Source organism: Artemia sp. Qi Xiang Cuo, chromosome 21 (assembly GCF_049724085.1).
Source record: "Artemia sp. Qi Xiang Cuo chromosome 21, ASM4972408v1, whole genome shotgun sequence".
NCBI classification, from domain to species: domain Eukaryota; kingdom Metazoa; phylum Arthropoda; class Branchiopoda; order Anostraca; family Artemiidae; genus Artemia; species Artemia sp. Qi Xiang Cuo.
In genome coordinates this window covers 52776328-52786996 of record NC_142814.1, presented here as the reverse complement: position 1 = coordinate 52786996, position 10669 = coordinate 52776328, and the positions used below count along the sequence as shown (strand labels likewise).

General features: G+C 35.9%; 1 protein-coding gene across 1 annotated transcript; it reads left to right on the top strand.

The window, feature by feature from the left end:
• The first annotated feature begins 317 nt into the window (after positions 1-317).
• Positions 318-1424, top strand: LOC148939729 (palmitoyltransferase ZDHHC14-like). Its single transcript, XM_089106962.1, is given in 2 exon segments — positions 318-1051; positions 1054-1424. Coding segments are annotated over 2 exon segments (1101 nt in total). The 5' UTR covers positions 318-321.
• Positions 1425-10669: the final 9245 nt, after the last annotated feature.

Here is a 10669-nt window from a genome sequence, read left to right as displayed (position 1 = left end):
AAATATTTGAAACACAATCAGTAAATAAAACACTAGCAGCTACCGAACGGCTGAATATGTTGCAATACTATTTTTTTCCGAGAATTTTCGAGTCGCAACTATGATGCGAGGAAGTTGCACTGTCTTGGAAAAAATTTCCCTATTGTTTTTAAGTTGTGTTTGTTTGTATGAAAAATATACAAACATGAAAAAATATACAAATATAGTACTATGAAAAATATGTCAACAAATAGAATAAACAAATGTTTGAAATAATGACTAGGATCATATCTATACCTACAAGCTGATCATAGAGAAGTCTTAATCTTCTTTGCATCTTTCATGACAAAGAAACATAGAAAATGGGAAAAATTCCCAGGTAAAAATAAATTTTTTTGCAATGGAAGACTTGTGACAGCAAAACAGACAGGAGTTTTTTACATTACCGTTCTTCTCATTGTATTTACTAGTGGATTATTTTTTGCTTTTGACTGCCCTTACCTCACAATTCATCTTTCTTCTGTAATCCCAGTTATCGCTGGAGTGATGTTTATATTCGTCTTATCTTCTTTGTTTTGGACAAGTTGTATGGATCCTGGGATAATCCCAAGAGCTATTGGTGATGAAGCAGCCTATTTTAAAAGGCAAATAGAGGTTCCGAACAGCTCTAACTGTCAGCTTTCAGCACCTGTCAGACCCCCGCCGAGAGCTAAGGAAATAGTTGTGTTTGGGCAAGTTATAAAACTGAAGTATTGCTACACTTGTAGAATATTTCGTCCTCCAAGAGCTTCTCATTGTTCGATATCTGATAACTGTGTTGATCGGTTTGATCATCATTGTCCGTGGGTTGGAAACTGCTTTGGAAAGCGCAATTATCGATTTTTCTATTCTATTATTGTGTCACTTGCAGTATATTGCATCTATATATTTCCCTGTAGTGTAACTCATTTGATGTTAATAACCATCGGTGAATCAAAAGACCTAATGGATGCTATCAGAGACTCCCCAACTACACTAACAGTTGCTGTGATATGCTTCTTCAGTGTTTGGAGTGTGTTGTGCCTTGTCTGCTATCTACATGTTTAATTATGTCCAGTCAAACGACTAATGAAGATCTAAAAGGATCTTTTAGTGGTAAAAGAGGCCAAGGAGCAAAGAACCCATACGAGTATGGGGGAATGTGTTTCAACTGCAGTTATTTAATTTGTGGGCCAGCCTCGCCTAGCTTAATTGATGCTCGTGGTTTGCACACTCAAGAAATAGAAAGTTGGCTAGTGAGTGTGCTCCCTAGCCCAGAAGCAAAGGACACTGCAGTTATATTATTGGGCAGCTATGGTTTGGTAACAGTCCAACCTACTACTTCCAATAGTCACTATGTGGATGAGTTTTCTAGCAGTCCTACAGAGGCTGTGTGTCTAGAAAAAATTGCACTGTCTTGGAAATAAAATTCCCTATTGTTTTTAAGTTGTGTTTGTTTGTTTTAAATTTCACCTTTACTTTCAGTAAAAAATAAGAAACTCGGTTTTATAGATATAGCTAGGGACTAATACGCCACTGCACACCAGTAAGTCGTATGACATTGAAATATTCAGTACATGATTATTTGAAGATTTTACCCAGTTACATATTTTAGAAATGTACTCCAACCAATTTGGTCTTATTTAGGTCCACCTTATTGTCCTAACCCAAAAGCTTCTTTGTTGTGGTAAGTCTTTTTTCTATTTATAAAGGATACTAGACCTTGGATTGCATTCGAATGAGCCCCTGCTCCCTGTTTTATGAACCCCCTGTTGTTACTAGTGCCAATTTTTTAACACAATCACTCACAGTAAGAAGAAAGAATACGCTAAACACAAACAAACAAATAGAATCACTTCTGTAACTGTTTATTGTCATTGAGCATGATTTTAAAGTCATTACTGTTTTCCGGCTCTTAGTCCCATCTGTTCCAGAAGCTATTAGATCTTTTAGATTTGAGGGTACAATTTTCATCAAGACACAACCTCTTTCGCCGAGCATTTGCCAGTCTTTCTCAAATAAAGTAATTTTCGACGTAATTCCATGAATTCGGTATATTTTCCAAGACCGCACTACCTTTCTATAACGAACAAGTAAACGTTCAAATGGGGAAATTCCATTTATTAGACAGCGAAACAGATACAAAAGCCTGGGTATTTCCATCATACGTACAGTGATCGTTATCAGTAGAAACAATAAAGCATTAAAATAAACTGTCGACGTAATGTCTTAATTTAGGTATTTTTTTCAAAAACCACATTGTCTTACTATGACGAACAAATAAACACTTAAATAGGTATAAGTCCATTTGTTAGACAATAAAAACAGATAAAAAAAATATGAGTATCACGATCACATGTACAGCGATCGTCATTTGTAGAAATACTAAAACCTTAAAACTAAATCACTAAAATTAAAATATGATTGTGATGGAAAATGTAGATGTGATCAAAATCTTGACTTTTGTATTTATTTTTACACTCTAATAAATGGACTTATCCCTAGTAAAGTATTTTTTTTCTTTTATGACACCCCCTTTTGGTTGGCAGCTTTAAACTTTGTTGTGTTTACATTCAACATACATACTGAATTCTTTCGACTCATGTATTGCTATCAATGCTATTGCTATATACTGCTAGATATTAGCATATATTGCTATAATGCTATCATTACTTGCTGGTCATTACCATGGACAATTTATTGTCAAAATCCCGTGCTGTTGGGTTATTTATACTATGAAAGAAAAGATCACTGACAATAAGGCACTACCCTAATGAAATATCGTTTCTTAATCCTCCCCCTTCCTTCCTCTTCCTAGTGGACATGCGACGATGTAAGTGGAAATGTATGCTCTCAGTTTTGTAATAACTGAATACCACAGTAGTATTGATGCTATTGATATCAACCCTACAAGAAAACCTACGCCTGAGGCAGTACAGTTTGACGAGCACATTGCATAAAGCGACCAATCCTTTTATATTATATGCCTATAAAGTGAACAAACAGGTCTTGAAACTATAACTGAGATTTTATAACGCAAGCAGACTGGTTTTTGAGACACTTTCATCATAATTTTTTTTTTCTAACCAGAAACTAGAAATTATCAAATTGCGTAATCAAAGAATGGTCTCATTCTAGAAATACCGGTTTACAGTTTTTTTTTGCTCTATATATTGAACGAATTGTTCATTCTGTGTCAGTTGATTAGTAGAAGTTATAAGAAGCCTATAAGAATTAATCCGCTCATTCTAATGGACAATAAAAGAATTATATTGGTAAGTAAATATACATTATTTGTCGACTAATATAAGAAATAACCTCTTTATTTCCTATCTATCATTATGAGTTTCACACAGAATTACCTATCATTTTGAGTTTCAAACAGAAAGGGGAACTTTCTCACATGTTCATAACAGCTGTATAGATATCTTTGATTAGAAGGCTGTTTTCTCGTGAGATTACATTTCACTGTGCTGTTAATTAAGCAAACTTAATGAGAGGATCATTGTCCAACTCAGCCAATAATCAAAGGTAATTATTATAGAGAAAAAAAAGAGGAGGAGTTGGGGGAAGGGGCGCCCCCTATTTATATTCTGAATAAAATAATAGTTGAAATTGTATTTTTTTTTTCATGTATCCTTTTTTAAAAATGTATGTTATGGCATTCCAATAAACTTATAGACTATTCGGCTCTAAATGTTTCTTATGCACCTTTTTTATGTGTTTGTGACTTATTGATGTGGCATTGTTGGGAAAGGATGTGTGACTGATGCGTCAAAAAAAACTGCACTTTTATGCCTATATGCATTCATAGCTTAACCGAACTTAAATAATTGGGGTTAAAAATAATGCTAGGGGGGGGAATTCAGCTTTGAAGGATGTGTAAAAATGATACTTATTTAATACCCAGTAAACATCTGACTTGAAATGCTTCAGATCGTATATTTTTTGCAAGGTTTAAAGAAGATGGCCAGGTATAAAGATATCTGGGTAAAATAGCGTTCGCAACAATTTCTATTTTTAACTCAATAGATAGCAATTATCTTCCGTGTCATATATAATTGAGACGATCATTGTATGTACGCGAGTATATTTACTAAAGGGGTAATTATTGAAGAAAAAAAAGAGGAGTTGGGGGAAGGGGTGCCCGCCATTAATATCCTGAATAAATTTCAAATTTTGCTAATAGTAGAAATTGTTTTTTTTTCATACATCGCATTTAAATATCTAGTGAATAACTAAAAAATTGATTTTTATTTCCAGGACTCAGATATTAAGGCTTCAAGTCAAAAACGACCAAAGCTCAATCATGAGACTGGCAGCACTGACATGAATTTGAGGAGAGAAAGCGTGATTCACTATGCCTCACGAACACTTTGTAGAGAGCTAGCTGTAACTTCTATGGTAAGCACCATTTATCAGATAGCTTGGGGGGTTCAGTTGCACAGGGGGTTCAGTTGTATGGGGGTTCTGTTATACGGGGGTTCGATTATACGGGGGTTCAGTTGCATAGGGGGTTCAGTTGTACGGGGGTTCGGTTATACGGGGGTTCGATTATACGGGGAGTTCCCTTGCACGGAGGTTCAATTGCACGATGGTTCAGTTACATGGGGTTTAGTTAAATAGGGTGGAGTTGCACGGGGGTTCAGTTACTTGAGGGTTCAGTTAAATAGGGCTCAGTTGCACGAGGGTTCAGTTGCACAGGGGGTTCAGTTGCATGGGGGTTCGGTTATACGGGGATTCAATTATACGGGGTTTCGGTTAGCCGGGGGTTCGGTTATACGGAGAGTTCATTTGAATGGAAGTTCACTTGCACGATGGTTCAGTGACACTGGGGTTTAGTTACATGGGGTGGAGTTGCACGGGGGGTGAGTTGCATGAGGGTTCAGTTAAAGAGGGCTCAGTTGCATGAGGGTTCAGATGCATGGGGGTTCAGTTGCCTGGGGTTAAGTTGCACGGAGGTTCACTTGCACGATGGTTCAGTTACACAGGGTTTAGTTAGATGGGGTTGAGTTGCACGGGATTTGAGTTGCATGAGGGTTCAGTTAAAGAGGGCTCAGTTGCAAGAGGGTTCAGATGCATGGGGGGTTCAGTTGTTTGGGGTTCAGTTATACAGGGATTCAGTTACAATGGAACCCACACAAAAACAATGGGGGCACACACAAGAGCCAAATTAGGCCAGTGGCGTATGAAAAATCGTAAAATACTCAAGACAATGAACAAGTCCAGATGGGGCAAGTATTTATTTAATATAAGGCTATGAGGGGGAAATTAAATTTTGAGGGAGGTGTAAAAATGATACTTATAAAATACCCCGGTAAACATCTGACTTAAAATGCTGCAGGAGAATTAAGGCTATTGCTTCTTTCTGAACTAATCGCAGTTCCTTGACAAATATTGTTTTTATTCTACTTTATTAGTATTAGTCAAAACATTGCATTGTGTATGCCACACCAAACTAGTGAATATAAATCATGGCATTTTAGATGTTCTTTTTTTTCAGTGTAATCAATAACATTAAAAAATAGTGAAATTTAGAATTAACTAAGCTCTATTTTGGGTACTTTATATTGGGTGAGGGGTGGGGGGCAAGTATTTAGTGAATGTAATGCTAGGAGGGGAAATTAAGTTTTTAGGGTAGGGTGAAAAATGGACATAGTTTTTTAACTTTATAAAATAATGGTTATTTCACAAAAAAAGTATACCCTTTTTCTACAGATTAATAAATGGGCAGTGCCATCAACTTCAGGTCATGAAGCATTAATTTCTAGTGGACCTGAACCAATCATGGAGTCACCACTGGAGTTTAGGAGTGAGCCTGCATTAGTTCTTGATAATATGGAGTGGCATAGAGGCTTTTTAAATGATTTTTTTGGGGACATGGCTAGCCTAGTTGATCTAACCTGTGACATTGACATGATGGAGGACCCAAAATGGACAGATAGATTTATGAGAGAGCATTTAGGTGGTGTTAGTAGTACTAGTGCATCTAAACCGGGTCCTCATAAAGAAATTCCGTCACAGGACAATACAGGCTGGCTTATCAGCTATCCCCAAACATCCTGGAAGATATACTAACTAGCCTTGGGGATTTCATTCCACATCTATCCAATATAATTGAACAGACTGGGGTGGTGCTATTGACAATTCTATGCCACCCTCCACTGTTGCAATAAAAAATATATTGATATATGTGGTGATAGAAACTTGACGTCTCAGAGCTTTGTTTCCACGGCACGACCAGATCTGACTTCCAAGACACGAATACCTATAGGCTAACAGGGGTTAGAAACTTTTCCTAAATTGTGGCAATGACAACTTTTGGTGTTCGTAGGGATGAAAAACGTGGTTTCATCTTCTCGGGCTATCTGGAGATCTGATTTCCTTGGGAGCATTTACGTTGGAGACTTACGAACAAATTATCCATCATTAGGCTATATGCAGACATATAAGATGAAATAAACACAGATAAAAAAGACAATAGATTTATTGAACTCACATACTTAGTTGTACAGCAACGGGTCACTTCAATGACAATAATGGTGACCGAGATGAAAGAGTTCAAACTTCTATCTCAATGGAACTTCTCAAGTTAGACTTACGATTAAAATTAAAAAGCACATCTACCCCACTACAAAAACATAGGTTTTCAGTCCTGCGCCATGAGGACTGGCTTTCCATTGGCCCAAGAGGACAAAGGATGTAAATCTTACGTCCAATGAATTCTTTAAGATTTTTCAGATGATTCAGGCGTTCACACGATTTTTTTGTCATTTAAACTTCCTTAGAAATATTGTGCGTAGCACTTTTGTTGCTAATAATTACCTGAGCAAAATTCAAACAACTTGTTTCGTTGTTTGACTGAAGCTATAACGCAGTTTCTCTTTTTGCTGATTAAAAATTTAGACCCTTGGAAGCGGTATTTGAACTCAATTAGGGGACGTTTAATTTCTGCCCGAATCATCTTTAGAAGGAAATAATCTTGTATTTTAAATATATGGTATTCTACTCCTGGTGCACATCACCCTTCCCTTCAAATAATGACGTCCCGTCATTAGTAACTGCTCATTAGGAGTGCTTAAAATTTTTCAATTATTTTTCTTATTTTATTCTACATCCCTATCTAAAATTCATCTACCGGACTAAGATTATTTATGGTTCTAGGTTAGCTACTATACTAAGGATTTTTTTTATATCTAACACTGATTACTTTTACATTTCCAACAAGGTTGGGGCTATTCTACTTTCATATTAGTTTTTTTTTTGATTTTGCTGTCTATATGACGTACTAGATACTATCTACACTACGTTAAATGAATAACATGATAATATTACACCTAATTCTACTTGTGGTAAATACATGGATAATTTATAACATACAATATTGGGTTCATCATATTCACTGATAACATTAAAACATTTTCACTATTGGGATTTTTGAATTGTTAAAGTTATTAGGAAGTAACACATGTAGATTTACATCTATCCATCACCTTCGTGTCCTTAGTGTACTACACCCTTCTGTTGTAAATTATTGTCCTTCACTCTTTTTGTCTTGGCAAAAATTTTTGAAGCATTTACGTTATGGTTTCTTCATGGAACAGTTCGAGTCTAGTTGTCTTTACGCAACAAGTTTTCCCTGATAGTCAACTGGGAAATGACCGTTAAATATCGTTCTAATAGTCAACTGGGAAATGATGCTTCCCACTACAGGTGTTGGTGTTTTTCTTCTCAGCATATCATTTTTAGGATTTTTTGAGGCACAGAGAGAATGTATTCTCGCGTAAAATTGTTCATTTGTGCCTTTTGAAACGGGTTGTCATCATACTATAGTGACTCTTTTAATGTATTGTCTTTAGGTTCAACTTCAAATATCTTCAACTATCATTTAACTTCAAATATCGTTAAATATCGTTTATCTTGTACTGCTCGATGGTGTTCTCAAAATTAAACTTCAGATTGTCTTTAATTTCGGCTTCAAATCTTCAAATGTCTTTAAATGTCATTTAACTTCAAATATCGTTTATCGTGAGCTGATCGATGGGGTTCTCAGAATTAACTTCGAATTGTTTTTAATTTCGGCTTCAAATATCTTCAAATTTAAAATTCATTTAACTTCAAATATCGTTAAATATCGTTTAGCTTCAAATATCATCACTATACTGTCAAATTATTCTGGGGTCCATAGTGAGTATCAAAGGCGATATCTACGTATTTACATCTTGTACATACCAATGGGTTTCTCAGCATTTATGTGATTATATAGTTCGTTAAATTACTTGATACTGAGGTTCAAATATAGTGTTACCTGATACGTAATATGGTTCATAGTCGTAGAAACGACGATCGAGGGTAACTGCTGTTTTCGTAGACGAAGCTGGGATGAAAATTGCCTGGAGTTATGGTGAGTACTCTTCGTTGGTTGAGATATGATGGAAATAGATGCTACTGGGTTGTATCTGTACTGGGCAGCTCATTGTAATGCTCAATAACCAATTTGCCATTTACTTCCTGTAATAAGAATAATGCGGCAGAATCACAAGTTCTTTGAAGTAAATACACATACAATAAATCACGCATTAATTGGGTTATAATTGTTCCCATTGGGAGGTTCAATACATAGAAGTTTCTTATAAAATATTAATTCTAAAACTTTAAATATGGTCTCTTATTATACTTTCTAATATATACTACTATATACACTTTATTTTAACTTCTTTTAACACTTAGTTAATTTTACAATAGATTCAAAATAATCATTTAAACAGAGTTTATGCTACATGGTTAATTTTTGAGGTCTAATTTTACAACTTATTTCATGCCTGCATTGTTCACGCAAGTCCGTGCTGTTTAAGAAACGCATGTTGCAGCGTCATAGCCACACACTTTTACGTGAACGATACTACAATGAGGGAACAAGACATAACAAGGACGAATGGAGACCTCTCTACCCATTCGTCTTCTAATGTCCTCCCTATTTCTAGGCTTAGACGTTCTCATTGGTTTCCGGGTTTAACGTCAGCATTTCAGCTGTTTCCCCGTGTTCTTCCCTTGGTTTTCGTCTTCTTATTCTTAGGATTTTTCCGTAATTAAAAGTCAATAGGGTTCTTATGGTCAGGGAGGTTGCGAATACGAAACATACGGCAAATAATATGTTCCACCAGAAATTGATCGAGAACAATCCATATCTATTATCTACATATGTCAATCTTTGGTCTTTATTTGTAAATAGGGGAATTTGCGAATCTAATGCTTCTTTTATTTTTGCAAGCCTTATTGTCCCTTTAATCTTCTCTATTTCTGGCCATATTGAGGTTTTCATGTCCTTTCTTTCTGAACTGGAAATAGTGTATGACTGGTGATCGCCTTGAAGTTAGTTAACTTGGGACTTATTATCTTTTTGATCGTGTTAATTAATGGCTTACGGACGGTTGACTCTTTAGTTACAAGTCAACACCTTTGTTTTATGGTTATCGTACCCACATTTTGTAATAGTAATTCTGTTTTGTAGCTTGGGTATACTCCTTCTGTATTATTGTAACAAGACAAAGTTCCAACTGTTTGTCTTGGAACAGAGAATAACAAAAGGTCATATGTAAGGTGTATGAATACTTCTCGCGTAGTACTTCCTATTATGACTTTTCTTGAGTTCGGTGTTTGTTCCTGTTGTGTTTCTTTCAAGTTTGTATCTGACATGCAGGATCCAGAATTGACATTATAAATAGGTAACGTGAGTTGGCATACTAAGTTTTTGAATGGTACGCACTCTATTAAGTCTTGTGAATTGGCTAGGGCATATTTTCGTCTATCTTGATCAATAAGCAAGTACTCTGCTTTGGGCGTGATAGTCATAAATGAATTTGTCTCCTTTATGCTAGCCGGGAAGGTCGAAATTTTGTACAGGTCGTAAACGGATTGTTGATTTATCAATGGAATTGTTACTACCACAAATAGCTGTTCATTTATTTCCGTGACGTGGACTTTTAATTTAGTAGAGTAATGGAATAAATTTGATATTTCTGGTTCTATGGGCAGATGTAAACCAAACGTTAGGTGCTTTTTTATTTTGTCTAGCATATTTTTTAGGCTAGATGGATCTTCTAGGTCGTAGGACAAAGTTCCTCCCGTGAGGGCAAATAGTGCAAATCCGAACTTGCTGACGTCTGTCACCAAATTTAGTAGTGACATGGTAATTGTATCGAGTGAAACCATAGTTAAGCTCGCGTCTATTATCACGCGGTCTGCTTCATTCCTTAAGTAATTCATTACATTTATAGTTTTTGAGATTCTTTTCGAAATCATATCAATTTTATCTCTCTGGTAGTTTACTACGCTGGCTTGTATCTCCTGAACATGTAATGTTACGTTCATCGCATTATTTAGCTTTCTTACATTTTCTCTTAGGCTATTTAGGACCTCCTCTGTCGTTAAACCTAAAAGGCGGGAGGCGAGTTCTCCGATGATGGGAATTAGGCCTGTAGACCTACGGTATTTATTTCTTCGAAAAAATACTTCGAAAATCTTCGTGGTACTTTGTTTTAATTTTTGTACTTCCGTGTTGAATAATTCAAATAGGGCTTGTAATCTTGTTCTACATAGTATTGAGTAGGCCTGATGAGTTGAAATTTTTTGTGTACTTTTCTCTGTTAGGTTGGGTAATGGTTGTTCGTCA